Source organism: Eretmochelys imbricata, chromosome 4, assembly GCF_965152235.1.
Source record: "Eretmochelys imbricata isolate rEreImb1 chromosome 4, rEreImb1.hap1, whole genome shotgun sequence".
Lineage (NCBI taxonomy): Eukaryota > Metazoa > Chordata > Testudines > Cheloniidae > Eretmochelys > Eretmochelys imbricata.
In genome coordinates this window covers 63,537,918-63,555,705 of record NC_135575.1, presented here as the reverse complement: position 1 = coordinate 63,555,705, position 17,788 = coordinate 63,537,918, and the positions used below count along the sequence as shown (strand labels likewise).

General features: G+C 42.0%; 1 protein-coding gene across 1 annotated transcript in view; it reads left to right on the top strand.

Moving 5' to 3' along the window:
* The first annotated feature begins 891 nt into the window (after positions 1 to 891).
* The window catches only part of PLRG1 (pleiotropic regulator 1), a 30,102-nt gene continuing 13,205 nt past the window's right edge, over positions 892 to 17,788 (top strand). The window contains exons 1-8 of the mRNA XM_077815407.1: positions 892 to 976; positions 3,396 to 3,502; positions 4,603 to 4,745; positions 5,864 to 5,917; positions 7,733 to 7,826; positions 11,354 to 11,444; positions 11,695 to 11,796; positions 17,117 to 17,209. Of these exons, the coding sequence (XP_077671533.1) occupies positions 968 to 976; positions 3,396 to 3,502; positions 4,603 to 4,745; positions 5,864 to 5,917; positions 7,733 to 7,826; positions 11,354 to 11,444; positions 11,695 to 11,796; positions 17,117 to 17,209 (693 nt within the window). The 5' untranslated portion in view covers positions 892 to 967. The remainder of the gene's footprint in view (positions 977 to 3,395; positions 3,503 to 4,602; positions 4,746 to 5,863; positions 5,918 to 7,732; positions 7,827 to 11,353; positions 11,445 to 11,694; positions 11,797 to 17,116; positions 17,210 to 17,788) is intronic.

Genomic DNA, 17,788 nt, shown 5'->3' with positions numbered 1-17,788 from the left:
TAAACAGCCTTTTTCAGTTGTTTATTACACTTTTTTGTTTTAAACCATCTGGCTGAAATGTTCAGGCTAGTCTCTAAGTGTGTGCGCTTTAAAGTTTCACACCCTGGGACAGAAGAAAGTGTGTGTGGTCTTACTCCATGGCAAGTGGAGCGGGAGTCGTAAGAGTCAGACTTTGATCCTATATTATATTGAAGCTGCTTCTCAACCTGTTTTGGAGTGATCTGTAAAAACTGCCAACACGTTTGCAAAGCATCGCTCCCCTCAAGATCTTCTAACACAGGCTCGGGGTGCGCCTTTCAACCGGCTGGAGCTTCGCGGGGGCAGGCGTTGCTCCGTCCCAACGAGTCCCGTCCAGCCCGGCGGGCAGGGGAAGTTCGCTGGCCCGCGGGGCAGGAGCTCCGGGGTGTGGGGCGGCAGAGGGCGCTCCTGGAAGCTCTACCGCCCTATCTACAGGCCTCGCCGCCAGCGGCTCGCTCCGCAGTCCGCAGCGGGCTCGCCCCCCAGCACGCGCGGCGAGCGCAGTGCCGCCGCAAGGGGCGCAGACAGCGCTCGGCAGGCCAGGCTCACCTGAACTCAGGGGCCCTACACCACGCCCCCTCGCTGCGTGTGTAGTTTGCTGTGGGCTAGAGACATTCATCCATTCGCAGCGCCCAATGCCCCTTGCCGTGTCCAGCGCTCTAGGCGTAGCAGCGTCAGAAACGGACCCTGACACCTTCCACCCCCCGCTCTGGGCACCACGCGGGGAGTGGAAGGACTCGAACCCGTAGCTCCCCAAGCAGCGCGATCCCCCCCGTCCCTTCTGCGGCCGCGCGCCCCGTCCCCTCAGCGCTGCCGGTTCTCGATCGATGGCGCATGCGTCTTTGTCAGCACGTCAGTTCCGGGGCAGTCGGGCAGGCGCCGGAAGTGTCTCCATAGCGGACCGGGCAGGCGGTGCGCGGCCACTCTCTTGCTGCGGGCAGCGGGCACCATGGTGGAGGTGAGAGAGCGGTCTCGGCCCGCCCCTGTGGGTGGGGCTGTCGGCCCTCGAAACCCCAGCGCCCAGGGTGAGGGGCTTGCCGCTGCCGACGCGAGGAGCGCCCGGCCCGGAGAAGCGGGCGGGGGATTTCGGCCTCCCACTGCCCCTGAAGCTGCGATTAGCCCCCTCCCCCGTTTCCGGTATGCCCCGTGGTGGGGTTTGTTCCGCCCGGCGGGGGGATGAGCTGAGCCGCAGGCGGAGGCGTGGGGGCGAGGCTGGGACCCCGCATCCCCCGTGGGACCGAACCCGCCCGCCGCCAGCCTCGAGCAGCAGTGGCGGTGAACCGGGCTCTGGGGCAGCTGCCGGTCGCCCTAGTGGTGCGTACAGTAACGAGGGAGGGGACCAGTGTGTTGGGTCCCGGTCGGGGGGGTTGCCCCTCGCCCCAGGGTACCGTCTGCACGAAGCGAAGGCGCCTCGGAGGCCGCTGGTCGCTGGCAAGTTACAGCAGAAAACGTTCCCGTTTTGAACCCTTCGGGGAAGGTGTCGCCGCCCTGCTCCTTGGCAGCAATGCGAGCACCCCTGTGCTGCCCTGTCAGCTTTAAAACCGACAACGAGTCTGCCGGTCTCTCTGGTCATTGGTCTCTGTTGACATTATCAATGGGTTTGACAAGTGGTTAAGATTATGCTGTGGCGTTTATATAGAGGTCTTGCAGGTGAAACTGGACAGAAAGCCACTCACTTCACATAGGTCACATCATCAGATAATAAGTATTAGCTGCCATAGATCTCAAAGTACTTTACAAAAGCAAGTATCATCATCAAACATAGGAATTGCAGTACCGGATCAGACCAGCAGATTATCTGGTTAATCCATGTTGTAGAGTTATATTTAGGCTTGGCAGAATTAGATTTTTGTTCCATCATTTTGACAGATAATATCCATTTTTTATTTGTATTTCATTCCTATTTTTATCCATATACATTTTCACAGTTCCAGGAAATTGTGGGTGGAGAGACGGACAATAATTATTTAATGACCGTAGATGTTGATTCAACAAGTTAAAGCTTGATAATAGTTAAAACACACATTGTCAACATCACATGTCAAAATATAGGAAGTAATATCCTGAAATCACACTCTAATAAATTCACAAGCAGCATTTTTATTTTGCCTATCTATGACTTTTTTTTTGTCAGTATATTGTGCCTCTAAACTAAACAGTCCTAGACTTTGCAGTCTATACATGCTTTTAATCTGTTCTGTCCATCCATCTCTGGGCTCCTACTTCTATATTTTTTGAGGTTAGGTGACAAGAACTGAGCCCTTTATTCAAGGTGAAGAGTACTGTCAGTCCCCATTTTACAAGTGGGGCACATGAGAAAGATTGTAATTTGTCCCAAGCTAAACATCGGATCAGCGAGTGAACTAGGAATAGAACTATAGTTTCCTGACTCTCGGTCCATGTTCCTCTCATTGGACTATAGTTACTCCAGTATCTATTATAATTCTTGTTTCTGTTTTTAGTTTGGTTTCAATTCCCATAGCAAAAGAAACTAATATATGCTTTAGTTGCCGTTATTTTCATAGCACTTATAAAGGACACATTTCTTAAGTGTTTATGAAAGAGAGATATAGTGTAGATGGTACTAAGCACGTCACTCAGACATTCCTAATGTTTTTGAATCTTGATCTCTGTCTGCGAATCATGGCCCTCTTCCTGGGTCTTCGGGGAAGAGAAAATGCTAATACAGTTGTGGTAGAAAAACTAACATTTGATATTAGAATTACCATTAAAGTTTTGTTAATCTGCTTATGAGTTCTTGTTCACAGCTCAATAATGTTCTAGACCTTTTCTTTTAAAAACAAAACACTTTGATTAATTAAATGAAAACAAGTGCTACTGATTTTGAGCCCAGAATAACACCTCTGTACAGTTTTCTGATCAGAGGCATACACAAAGGTGACATAATGTACATGGCACTTTATAAATCTTTTTTTTTCTTTTGCTTGTTTATCTAGGCAATAAAATAAAATTTATAGGGAGTTCTGCTCTGTGACTCGCTTGCTTTTTGGCTGCTTATAAAAATGGAGCTGGCAAGCATGAGTGAAAAGCTTTTTTGTTTGTCTTCATTAAATTCACCTATGTGCCTATAGTTGGAAACGCAGAATGTTGATCAGAGTTTTGGCTAGCTATTTTTGATCATCACAGTATCCCATGAAAGGGAGAAGTAGTTAATTATTGATTTAAATTTGGAGATGAAACTCTCTCACCAAATTATATTTTTTAGCACTCAAGCACAACTGTGTACTTTAGCAAACTAAACAGAGTCCATTTCTTACATACAGAAGGCAAGAATCACTACTGCAATTTTCATTGCCATTTTCAGGTTTTTAATTAAATTCTTGCCACATGTATAATTAAATGTATCTTCTCTGCAGGAAGTGCAGAAACACTCTGTGCACACATTAGTGTTCAGATCCTTGAAGAGAACCCATGATATGTTTGTGGCTGATAATGCAAAGCCTATACCATTAGATGATGTAAGGTAAGAACAGCCATCATAAAATAATTGGTATGTCTAAAAACGTTAATGTGAGGCAGGCACTCCTTTGCAACTGTTTCTAGCGCTGGCTGAAACTCAGGATTTCCAGTTCACTTCAAATTTGGTTTCATTTAAAAATTTTTGAATTTGGTCCAATTCTGATTTAATTATAAACTGAAAATTCCCCTAAAATATTAGTTTTGGAAACACCTACACATGGTGTTTCTAAAACAAAATATGAATCTGGGGAGAGGCAGCTGCTGTCTGAAATTGACATTTAGTAGTGCTGAAACTGACAAAAATATCATTTTCAGTCAGCAGCTGCTGGGTCTGTAGTTCTGGGGCTGCTCACCATGAAGAGTGCCCTTGGACCAGTGACCTCAGGGCTTCCAGACTCCTAGCCAGCTAGCCTGAGAGTCTGGAAGCCCTGGGATTCCTGGTCCCAGGGAAGTCTTCATGGTGGGGCTCCCCAGATCCACGAAGTGTGGAAGCCAGTACCAGGACCTCCAGGCTCCCAGCTCCATAGCAAGCTGAGGCTCCCAGAGCTTACAGGTTCCCTGCTGTGAAGCCAGGAGCCTATGTTCTGAGAGCCATCCTGGCTAGGTCTGGAGCTTACAGGGCTGTCTGGCTCTCAGCTCTGTGACAAGGACTTAGACAGCCTTGCCATGGTGGGGCTGCCATGGAGTTGTGGACCCTGGAAGCCTGGGATCGCCAGCTCTGGGGCAGCCTGCGTGGCATAACTGCCATGGAGCTTCAGACTGTGGAAGCTCAGGGACCCCAGCAACTGCCAGATGAGCTGGTGGGGAACCAGGCAGATTTCTGTAAGAACCCTTTTCTGCAAAAGGTAGTTGAATCTGGTTCACTTCTGTAAGACATTTCAGGCTTGGCAAAATAGTTTCATTGAAAAATTTCTGACTAGCTCTAATTGTCATCCAAGTCTGATAGTGTACATTCAGTCTCTTGGGCAAAACTGCTATCTGGTGATAATGAAAGGAAAATATTAGCATAGCTAATATTTAAAAATATTTTAAAAATAAACATTTTTAAATTAATAATATATTAGAAGATCAAGATTTAATATATTTTGTTGTTTTCTTAAACAGCCACAAATTAAAGATGTCAATCAAGCTTCGCACAGATTATGCTTCTGTGCTGCATATGCCTATTCTGAAGGAAAATTTTAGAGAGAAGGATTCTCCGAATACAGGGGATCTCTATGGACATAAACAGTATCCTGCAAATCAAGGTTAGTGTGCCATTACTAGTTAACCAAAATTAAATTTCAAGATCGCTATGATATAACCTGAGGGAAATATTTGTAAGGAAAACCTCTATTTTTCATTGTCTTGTATTCTACTGGCGTATGTCCATACAACATAAACTGTTTGGAACAGGGAAGGTGTTTATCTGTTTGTGATACAATGTTATGCAAATAATAAGATTCAAAAACATAATGGGTATTTCGTGTAGGTGGCAAAGAGAAAACAAGACTTTGTGTTCTTCTAGTTTGCCACCAATGGTGGTGGTAAAGAATGTGTGATAAGAGTGATATAGAACTTTTTCAACTGCCTTTAGATATGTAGGTATCGAAAATATCCTATATTTAAGTATGAATTACTCATTGAAGGAGGAATCCCTTTTCCCTTTCTGTTAAAAACTCTTCTAGTGGCACATGAAATGTTCCTTAAGATTTTTTAACTTCTGGTTGATCCCTTCTACTGTGATATGTTGCTCTTTTCTCAAGAGTACCTCACATCTTCATACTGTAGTTGAGATTTTCTTTTCAAAAGATCTTGCTTGAAAACCTTCTGAGAGAGTGACAGGTAATGAGAGAGGCTGGCATGGTGAGGACTCTCTTAAGAAGAGAAGGAAAAAAAACATTGTATTTGCCTTCCTTTTTTTCGTTCTCCAATCTCATATAAATTTCATTGTCTTAGCTTAATAACCTGATTAGCTCTTCTCTAAAATTCTCATACATTCCAGGTGGAATATTCATTTGTTGGGTAATATTCATTTTTTTTTGCTGGTTGAGCTTCTCTAATGCATCCTTATCTGTATGAAATATACTTTTTAGGTTTTTTGTGAGGGACTAATGTTCCTAAAGCAAAGTCATTGTTGGTAATAAGCGGTAACATCAGCATTTCAAAGAATGGTGTTTTTCTGATCAATATCAGATATCTTACTTACACAGTGGAGAGTAAAAGAAACAAAGGGAAATAGGGAGCACTCAGGTACTGCAGTGTTATAACTTAGATGCAACTGCCATTTTTGCTGGTTGCTGACATGCTACGATTTTTGTAATTGATAATTTATTTTAGTGTTTACAACAAAAAGCAATAATTAAGAAAATATTCTGTTATTTAGGACAAGAACTTGAATATTTGATAACAGGTACACATCCATATCCACCTGGTCCTGGTGAGTAAAATTTTATATAAAAATATCTACTTTTCACACACAAATGATATAAAAACTATTTAAAAATTCAGGAAATTCAGAGTTTGTGCTGATGATCTAGACTGGATAGGTTTAGCTTCAACTGTGAATTTTATTGATAAATTTTAATAAGGATGTTCTCATTTGGGTGTTAATGAAACTCTTCTGACTGGCTATATTAGAAGAAAGTTATGGAGAACATTGGTGAGGCCTCATCTGGAGTACTGTGTCCAGTTTTGGGCCCCACACTACAAGAAGGATGTGGATAAATTGGAAAGAGTCCAGCGAAGGGCAACAAAAGTGATTATGGGTCTGGAACACATGACTTATGAGGAGAGGCTGAGGGAACTGGGATTGTTTAGTCTGCAGAAGAGAAGAATGAGGGGGGATTTGATAGCTGCTTTCAACTACCTGAGAGGTGGTTCCAGAGAGGATGGTTCTAGACTATTCTCAGTGGTGGAAGAGGACAGGACAAGGAGTAATGGTCTCAAGTTGCAGTGGGGGAGGTTTAGGTTGGATATTAGGAAAAACTTTTTCACTAGGAGGGTGGTGAAACACTGGAATGCGTTGCCTAGGGAGGTGGTGGAATCTTCTTCCTTAGAAGTTTTTAAGGTCAGGCTTGACAAAGCCCTGGCTGGGATGATTTAATTGGGGATTGGTCCTGCTTTTGAGCAGGGGGTTGGACTAGATGACCTCCTGAGGTCCCTTCCAACCCTGATATTCTATGAAAAATAGATAGGCAGAAGCTATAAAATATTTTCTACTTTGCGTATCTACAGGATGCCTCAACTACATTGACTTTAGTGGGAGTTTTGTTTGAATCAGGTCTGTGGTATCATACCCCATATATTTTTACAGTTTAAATGGAATGTTTCAGAAAGTGGGCCATCTTTACTGTTCATAGAATTGAAAAAGTATAGTTTCATTATCAAAGTATATGCTGTAGGAGACATTGAAACTGTCATTTTGATGTAAAAAAAATTAATTTAATCTGAATGCTAGTGTCCAATACTTAAAACATTGGTTAAGAGAGGTGGAACAAATTCTCTAACCTTGTGCAAAAGCACAGTAAAAGCATTTTGAACAGGTATGCCTTAAGGGAAGGGGACAGAATCTCACTCCCAACCCCTAATATTGCAATTTATGGAGGGCTGAAGGTTTTATAGTTCCTACACTACCCCTACAGTCTCAGCCAGTGAGTTTAGAAAGTCATGGGTTTTCTTGCTGTCTCTTCTGTAATTTACCCCAAAACAGACTCCACCCATGCTGGGTTCTCTGTTCCACAATGTCTAGGGGAAGGGGTTTGCACACTGTCTCTATGTAGGCATTTCTTGTCTCTTGTAATAGAGCCGTACCACTGCCAGTCAAGCCCTGAATGTGCCCCTGTACAGTGTTGAGTCACCATGCAAAGGATTTGGACCAAAATGAACAATAACCTTATTTTATTTAGCTTTGCAATATTCTTATCTGTCAGCTATGTCAATGAATGACAAAGATTTCTTTGTTACCAAAATATTCAGTTATATGTAACAGTGGAGATACAAAAATGCTAATGACAGGTTTCAGAGTAACAGCCGTCTTAGTCTGTATTCGCAAAAAGAAAAGGAGTACTTGTGGCACCCTAGAGACTAACCAATTTATTTGAGCATGAGCTTTCGTGAGCTACAGCTCACTAGCTCACGAAAGCTTATGCTCAAATAAATTGGTTAGTCTCTAAGGTGCCACAAGTACTCCTTAAAAATGCTAATGGATCTCTGACCAGATTTATTTGTGCTTTTTGTAACTTTCTTTTATGAGGTGTGGCTCTGACAGCAGACACTAAGATCCAGAGAATGCCCAGTGAATCAGCTGCTCAGTCCTTAGCTGTGGCACTTCCTCCTTCTCAGTCCAGGTACTGCTAAATTATTTTCTTAAACATTTTTTTAATAACCTGTAACCAAGGTAAAAAACATAACCTGGATTTAATGAAGAAAGAATCTTTCTTCAGACAAGAACACCCCCAAATGATCTACTTTTCTTTTTAAATCAATAAATAAAAATACTAACATTAGCTTGGAAATTACAAATTAAGATTGCATTTTGCAGTTAAATACTAAATCACTAGAGAATATTCTCATGCAAAAATTAATGTCACCCAATCTTAATTTTGCTCCAGTAGTGTCACACATAGCAATCAGATTATAGTATGCTTAGCCTTCCACTAAACAGGTTTTTAAGATTAAGATTAAGATTTTTTTGTGGTGGTTAGATTAATTTGTTTGGATGGAAGAGTAATGTTATCACAGAATCCGGAAGTAGAACTATTAGGAAGAATGTGGGTGACTATAACTGCATTTGCATATATTTTGTTTTTTCTTAAGCAGAACCTTTACTTGGAATGGCCAGGCTTTTCAATGCTTGTGGGTTTTTTGAGAAAAGTATTGTGTTCTCAAGATGATGATGATGATTATGGTGGTTGGGAAGACACTAAAGTGGAAGGCAGTCTTTTGGTCTTAACTCTGAGCTAATTTTTTTTTTGCTTGCAGTAACTGATTACATATCTTTTTCTGCAACCTATCAGTTTTAATCCAGCCCCATAAGCAGTGTTGTTCTTTTAATATACAAAAAAATTCTACTGTGCTGTTTTGCAATCATCACAGTTCCTACTCACATGGTTCTATGTCTGATTTGTAATTTCTCTCTCTTTTGGCCCCAGTTCCAATGCAGATTCACAGTCATTTATATATTCTCTGTTCTGTACATCTCTAATCATAATATTTGTTGAGTGTGAATAATAATCTTCTTTCCAGTTTTATTGTTTGTTGTTCACACAGTAACTCATAATAACAACATAGGATACCCTACTTCAAGCAAAATAGTTTTATTTTTCATTGCTGGTATCTATTAACTTTTCATGGAACTTAATTGTTCATAAGAACAACTTCTTTCTTCATATGCTATATAGAAATCCTTGATAACTTTCGATCTACCTTCCGGCAATCAAAACATGTGATAGTCAGACATGGGCTTCACATTTAGTATATCTTTAAAGGGATACTTTCCACTTAAAATCACACCTTCCTGAAGTTTTTTTAATTTTTTTTTTTTTTTTTTTTTTACCTATTCTTGGTAAAAGTTAAATGCTGAAGGCTGGAATGTTGTTGCCATGGTAATGCTATCCAGGGGTTGCTTGGCTGTTACAAGTGCTTAGTGCAGTGCTCCCCAACCTGGGGTGCGCACCCAGGGGAGTGCAGAGGAACATTCCAGGGGAGAGCACAGTGGGGCTGGCTCCAGCCCCAGTAGGGGACAGGGAGGGAGCACCATGCTTCCAGTCCCACTCTGTCCCCTGCTCTGTCTGCAGTCCAGCTCTGCCCTCCTTCCTTCTTCACTCCCAGACCAGCTCCACCTCTGTCCCCGACTCCCCTATCCCCAGTTCTTCCCCCAGCTCTGCCTTCAGCCCAAGCTCAGCTGCTGAGGAGGCCTGGCTGTCCAGTAATGGAGGGGGAGCATGGACCGATTCTGTTAATGGTAAAGGGGGGCCACGACTGGAAAAGTTTGTGCGCCGCTGGCTCAATGCTTCCATTTGAGGAGTTCTGATGTTATTAGCACCAGCAGAGAATGCAGCCTGCTAATTCAGCAAACCTTGATGTTACTCATAATACAGACAACAAGCTCAGTTCAGTAATGAAGGTGCTTGGTCAGTTTATTGTTGATGAAGCACTGTCCTAGCACCCCATAGAAGCTACAGGTACACTAACAAATGTATGTCTGTGAAATGGACCGGCTCAGACAGCAGTTGGAGTCTCCACTGTCCCCTAAGCTGGACAAAGGTGCCCCTCCTATGGCTTCTCCTTTTGTTCATTGATACAAACAAGTTATATATTACACTCCCAACATGGTTAGTTACCACCCTTATCCTTGTACGTGCTAGTTTGAGTAAAACATCCTTTTCCATTAGCCTGTCAACCCATCCTTATCTTACGAGCAATCGGTGTGTTCCTGTACCATCTCTTAAGAATGTGTTTATGTAGTTATTTGAAAACTCTGGGTGTTCTTGTACCATTCTCTCCGGTCAGGAATGCGCTTACTTGGTGAGCCAATATCTAGTGTGTTATTTTGCCAAGGCCAGACCTATTGTAGTTCACAGCATTTGGTTCACACTGTTAGTTATGCCTAGAGCTCCAGCAAGGCTTACAAAAGTAATACCTGAGATTAATACAACTGGAGGGGTGTGTGGAATTTCCCTGTTAATTCAGTCTGTTTACTTTCTTATGTTTCACAGCACTATGTATATCACCAGGTTCTGCTGTTAGTTTGTAGTTTTTTCCCCACACAGTACCAGAGAAAGAAACACGTTTTAAAAAAAAAAGGTGGTGGTGGGGGGTAGTTTTAGATTCTACACTGGCCTTATGAGTCTTCCTGACCATTTTTTTGCTTTTCCATCACATTTCCCTTTAAAAAAAACTTTTTAAAAAAAATGTAGTAGATTCCAAGTGATCATTTACCTTAATTTCATTACTGACTCTGAATAAGAAAAGCTGGTGGCTGCACTATGAACTTTAGCACCAGATATCTAGAGCTGGGGAAATTATTTGGATCTCTTGTTCTCTGGAATGGAATGAAATCTCTGAAGCTGGAACTTAGGAGGAAATGGCTAATGTTTATTACAGTAGTGCCTCCTGGTGTCAGATTACTCTGTCAGCATTGGTATTGGGGGGGGAACAGTGCTTGCCTTGTGCACAATAATGTTTGGGGCCTCTTTATACAACTTCCACTCCTGCCCCTGTGCTTTAAAAACCCCTTATGCTGTGGTCGTTCCTCTTTCATCACCAGTTTGTAAGAATCCACATTGTAATTCTCTCAGCTGGCTTCAGACCAGATGTTAGATTTATGGAGAGCCCAAGCTGAGCAGAGATCTGCAAAGAAAAGAAAATTCTTCAATAAAAATATTTTGAATGCTTTACAGATTTTAATTTAACTTTTGAGTAAGGCATATTAGAATAGAATAGAATAGAATTCTAGGACTGGAAGGGACCTCGAGAGGTTATCTAGTCCAGTCCCCTGCACTCAAGGCAGGACTAAGTATTATCTAGACCATCCCTGACAGGTGTTAATCCAACCTGCTCTTAAAAATCCCCTACACAACCTCCCTAGGCAATTTATTCCAGTGCTTAATGACCCTGACAGTTAAAAAGTTTTTCCTAATGTCCAACCTAAACCGCCCTTGCTGCAATTTAAGCCCATTGCTTCTTGTCCTATCCACAGCAGTTAACATTTTTCTCCCTCCTCTTTGTAACAACCTTTTATGTACTTGAAACTGTTATCATGTCCCCTCTCAGTCTTCTCTTCTCCAGATTTAACAAACCCAATTTTTTAAGTTTTCCCTCACTATTTTAAAGTGCTTCCTATTCATTGTTCAGAACTTCTTTCTCTATCCAGGTTAGAGGGAAATCGCACTGCTGCTGGTGTGGGTGATATTTACAGACATGCCGGGATTCCGGAGCGTGCACAGCCTCCTGGTTTGTCCATGGTGAGATTCTTATAATACATAACTCTTCTAATATTGATGATGTAATCTTTTACTAAATGGGGTTCAGATTCTGTAATTAGCTCCATGTAGCAGTCCTATGCAGTCATCTTGATGGAAAGAGGCTGACCAAAATGTGAGGCCTTGAGAGGAAGGCGCATCCCAAGGCTTTGAAAGAGGTGCAAGAAACTCCAGAGTTGAGTGGAGAGTGTTTGTCATAAAACATAATCATAACCTTCTGTTCAATTTATAGGCTCTGATGGAAGCAGGTGGGAACAAAAATTCTGCGTTGATTGCAAAGAAAGCTCCAACAATGCCCAAACCTCAATGGCATCCACCATGGAAACTGTACAGAGTAAGTTGGAAACATGCAACAAAATAAAAAGGAGTATTACATTTTCTATAGATATACTCAAGCCCATATTTTAAAATTTTACTTATCTTACCCCAAAAAGGAATTAAACAGACAGTCAATTTAAAAATCAAGCCTCTGTCTGAAATGTGAGTGTACCTCCAGCCTATTAGAGGTATCACCTGAAAAGAGAAATTAGAATAAACTATTTTAGAGTTTTTTCCCATTTTGTCTACTTCATACGTTTGGCAGCATATTGTTTATAAACATTCATTTTCCCCTCTTGTTTGTGTGGGTCTTTCACTTTAACAGTGAGTGAAAAGAAAAGAGAGAGAGAGAAACTTAGAGTGACTCCTGGACAGATGTAATACCTGTGTGACCGGATTCCCAGGAAAGCCAGCCGAGGTCACTCTATTAGGGTGAACTGCAAAGAATGGGGCAGACAACCCCATAGCTGGTGGCTATTTTAATACTTAGGTTTACCAAGTCAGCACTAAACAGCTTCTGTTATACCTTACTGGTCACTTAGAAGTCCAAACCACAGTTCCCTTAAAGTAACACAGCCTCAGGCCTCCACCTGGTTACCTAAGTCAAATACGATTAAGATTAATGAAAATCTTATTCACCATATAAAAGAAAAGGTTCTACCAATTCCAAAGGATTGGACACATTACTTCCCAGATTAATGAATATTCCAGATCTTACCCAAATACATACTTATAGCCAGTTCTTCTTAACTAAACTAAAATTTATTAGAAAAGAGAGAGAGTATAGGTTAAAAGATCAATGTACATACAGACATGAGTTCAATTCTTGAGGTTCAGATACATAGCAGAGATGGTGAGCTTTGTAGTTGCAAAGAGTTCTTTTAGAATTTAGTCCATAGGTTATAGTCCAGTGTCCAGTATCATATTCAAGGTGTTTCCAGCTGAACTGGGACCTCAATATTGCGACTCAAACTTCCCCTGATGAAGTTTAAGCAGATCTTAGTTAAAAGGGATTGGGACCCAAGGATCTTTTATACAATTTCAAGTCTTCTTTGACACCTTTGGGAACAATAGGTAATTAGGGCAACTTTGAAGTAGTTCATCTCATTAGACTGACTTCACACTTGGTAAGGCAACTCGCATCTTTTCATGTATTTATACCTGCTCCTGTATTTTCCACTCCATGCATCTGATGAAGTGGGTTCTAGCCCACAAAAGCTTTTGCCCAGATAAATTTCTTGATCTCTAAGGTGCCACGAGGTCTCCTTCTTGTTTTTGCTGGTACAGACTAACACGGCTACCACTCTGAAACCTGTCACGGATACTTAGATATACAAATTAACATAAGGCAATTGCCTGTTCCTCCACCATTCACAGGTGATTTGCTATACATTTCAAAGAGAGATGAATACAGTGATATCCCTTGTTTACAATTCATTTAGAAGCTAGGATGTTCTTTTGATATCTGAATTATCAGAATACAGCATAGACCGGGACTGTTGATTACATTGTTGACCTTTACCCACATATATGTAAATACACAAAAACACAAACATTATCTCCCCATATATTTTTAAGGCTTGAATTTGAGTAAGTTATCCTGTAGGATGTTTAATGCTTTCTGGTCATGTCACAACCTGAAACTACTTTTAACTAATTTTTTAAAATTGACTATATTTCCAGTAGGCAACCCTGCAATTGCTGCTCTAACAGTCTTAACAGATCATAATGAAATAAAAACATTAATATAATTTTTAAATACAAACACTTTTGGAGAATTTTTCAGTAAATCTGACCAGTTTTACCTAACGTGAATACTGTCTAAACACTGTTGAATTATCACTTCATTTAGAACTGCTTGACCTGTATGTGCTTGAGCTCAGTCTAAATGTTGCATTAATGTTAATTGTTGCCTTAATTTTATTCTCTCAGATGATACCAATTAGTATTTCTCAGTTATCACCAAGGTATCTGAATACCTTGTGAAATGAGTATATGGAAAAATAAGCATGAAGGGGAAAAATTCTAAAGGTATATGGTAGAAAAAACAAACTGAAAACAATGAAACACTCCCTTTAGATAAACACATTACTTAAAGGAAAAGTTTACATAATATGAAACTCAAGTAGCTTCCGTGCTCAGAGAAATGGTCTGGTTACTGAAGGAAGATCAGACTTAATTGTGAGAGACTGGAAAATCTCACAAATGCTAAGTTACCAGAGGAGTATCTTATCTTGTTAGCACAGTTCAGCTAGTGTATAGTGCCTTTTTATGTACACTTGACGTTTTGTAAATATTTACTGAAGATTTATTATCCATGAACCTATGGTTAATGTAAAGAGAAGTCTTTTTGAAAAACAGTTGAGCACAAAGGAATGTGTAAGAGTATGATGTAAGATTATAGCTCTGCAGCAATTCAATTATAAAAATTAAGAGGCACATTTTTATTTTTGGTGCAACAGAGTCAAAAAAGGAAACAAGTGAATAGTGGCTGGGACAGTTTAATAAGGAAACCAGGACTTTAGAGAGAATAATTGTATATAACTGAAGGTGACATGGTGGAAGGCTGAGTACCGTAGTCTGCCTGCAGCTCCTGATCAGTCATGGCCCAGCACTAGCTGTTAAAACCCCAAAAGGGAGCAAGGCTGGTTCACCAGATGCATTGAACCCATGTGTACAGGGGAGCCTTGATTGGGTTCAATGCATTCAATTGGGTTTTAGCACTCTGGCCCTGATTCTCCACTACGCTGGAGCTGCTCCCTGATATAGTGGAGAGTGATAGCCACAGAAAATAGAATGTGGCTTCCAGATCCAGCGCTGCCCAGAAAATAGAGCAACAGGACGATGAGGTTTAGTGAAGCTCTGCTTTACCGTACTTCCTCTCATGCCTATTCACAGAATGCCTCTGACATGCCCACAGTCTCCCCTTATGCTGGGTGGGGGATGTGGGGAGTGGTTAGTTTAGGAGGCAGCAGCACTACCTCCACCAGCGCTCCACTGGTGGAAAGTTTTTCCTATGCAAGAGGAATTGGCCACTGGTGGTCTCCAGCTGTTTTAAGGCCACTTTGAACCAGCAGGCCTTAGGACTTGATCACTGGTCTCTGGTCCACTATCTATTATATAATATGTGCTCTATAGCTATGTATGTATTTCTTGCAGATGTTACTATCACATAATTCAATGAAGAATGTTTTCTTTAGAAGACGTGGCCTAAAGCTATGGTTATGGAAATACAAATAAAGATAGCCTTTCAGTTATTTTTTTCCTTCATGTTCACGTAGCCTATAATTTTACTGGATTTTTTTTAAAAAACTGATTTTTAATGCTTCTGTAAGGTCCTTGATGGATTACCCTGGAAACTGAAGTTCTTGCTATTTACCCTTGCCCAGGTGCTACCTGTTCTATAATGTCATTTTCTCTCATCCCACAACTGAAAGAGCCAACTTTAGGGAGGGCATATCACAGTCTATTCGCTATGCCCTCCTGCTAGCTGTCCTAGGGATTAGCTCCACCAGTGGGTGCGCCCTCTTCCGGTGGTACGTCTCCTGCGATCGGCTCCACTTTCAGACCGACGTCACTCCACGAACCGCAGCATCATCTTTGTGAGTCGGCCCTCCAGCCTTGGGTAGTATTGGTGATTGGGGATGGGTATCACTGTCCGTAGTCCACCACTTCCCCAGTGGCTAATGGGGTGGACCCAGGCCCTCTCACTACTGCAGGTCCCAACCCAGGGACACTGTAGATAGCAGTCTCGTGTGGCACTTCTTTACCTTCTTTCTGTCCTGCTACAATTCCCTGCGTCACTTCCCCACAGCCTTGACACCTTCTTAGTACTCACCTTGTGGCCTTCAGCTGTCCAGTCTCAGCAGCCAGCCAGGAGCTCCTTGCTCCCCTGGTTCCTGCCAGCAGTACTCTAGCTCTCTCAGCCTGCTAGAGACACAGTCCTCACTCCTGACTCTGTCCCTGCAGCTCCTTTTATGTAAGCCCACTGGGCCCTGATTGACTGCTCCTTGCAGCCTCTCTCCCATTGGCTTTTTCCCTTGCAGCCTCCCCAGGCTGCTTGGAGGACTCACCTCCACTTCTCCTCTCTAGGACAGGGTATGATTAATCCCTTCCACATCTGCGTGGGGTAGACACCCCATCACACACCCTCCCTCTCAAGCCTGAAGCCCTCAGGGTGAGGTATGGATACACCCAGCCCTGTAGCTACCTAACTTGTGACTGCAGATCATCCCTCGCTTTTTCTATTTCCCTCAACTGGAGGCGCACATTTTCCTGTTCCTCCATAACATACTTGAGCCATTCACTTTGGAACACTAAGTCTCCTTCTGCTGTTTGCAAGGCCTGCTGATCAGCTGCCAGTTTGTCCTGAAGCTCCTTTATTTACCCTGCAGGGTCCTTCAATGCCCCCTTCATTCAGGGTCGGTGTCCCCACAATAGCCTGCTGTGCCACTGTGTAGTCCAGCTCTCTCTGCCTTCTAGGGACACAGTCACCTCTTCTTGAGCTCCCACCTACCCACTGACTGACTCTGTCCCTGCAGATCCTTTTATGTGAGCCCGTTGAACCCCGATTAGCTACTCCTTGCAGCCTCTCTCCCATTGGCTGTTTCCCTTGTAGCCTCTCTAGGCCCCTTAGAGGACTCACTTCCACTGTAGCGCAGGGCACAGTTAATCCCTTCTACACCTGTGTGGGGTGGACACACCCCATCACAAATGGGATGGTAGTTCATTCTCGGTATCAACTCATTAATTGGTGCATCAACCCAACAAGGTTGCTGGTTAATTCCAGTGGTGATGGATTGTATTTTTTTTATGTGGGGAGAACTGGACTGAAATTGCCTATCACACCTATCTGGGGAGAACTGGACTGACATTGCCAGATTTACTTCCCTGCTATGATGGTCAGTCAGCTGATGACATCTTTCTGTAAATGTTGTTGAATGAGTACTGGTAGTTCATGTAAACTGTATGGGAATATAGAAGAGAGGCGGCCAAGACATGGTCCTTGCCTGAGGAATCTAAATGGTGATCTACAATAATTTCTGACCTGATATGGATTTGAATCAATGGTGAAGGTTTCTCTCCCACTACAAATCCCCAGTTTCTCATATTTTGACACTTAAGTGTCCATTCTTCTTCTTCTGAAAATGTTGCTTCTATTTCAGTCAATATTTAACTTTATTTTCCAAATCTAATTTTAGATCTCTGATTTTATTGTGAAGCCTTATAATTCTTGGGCTAATATTGATGGAAATTCAGAAGTAGAGTTAACAACAACTATGTCAACAGATGTACCTTCATTTTGATTCAGGAGGCTTTTATTATTATTTCTAAAGGTTATCAGTGGTCACCTGGGCTGGGTGAGATGTATTGCAGTTGAACCAGGAAATCAGTGGTTTGTTACTGGCTCTGCTGACAGAACTATAAAGGTAAGGAATGGAAGGAAGGATTGGCGAATTATGGTCCCAGTTTAACTTTACTTTCTCACTCGCTTCTTAAATGTTTTCAGCTGTTGGAAATGGTTTCTTGATTGTCATGCACAGAACAGTCAGCTCTAAAACACATTTTCTTTCACTATCCCGCCACTCATCTTCTTCTGGAGGATTACTTTCTGTGTGAGATCTGATTCATCGAACATTCCAAAATCAGGATTAGCATTAATACTGAAATCTCTAGATGACTGATACTCAGAGCTCAGTGTTTCAGGAGCCAAATTCGCGATCAACATTAACCAAAAGAGCCACTGTATGTGAATTCATTGTTTCATTTACCAGATAGATATAGAGATAGGAAAAAGGTGTATATAAATTATTTATAATTATTCTCCGCAAAATACTGACCAAATATTTTATCAACTACAATTCGTTAATAACAGTAAAAGTATCCTTATTGGTTGGTTAAGTGTTCATGTCACGTTCCCTGTCAGTATCCGACCAGGTCAGGAAGCTAACAATCCAACCAGTGAACCAAATTCAATGATGAATCTTGGTCATGTTCCAGCTGAGGCA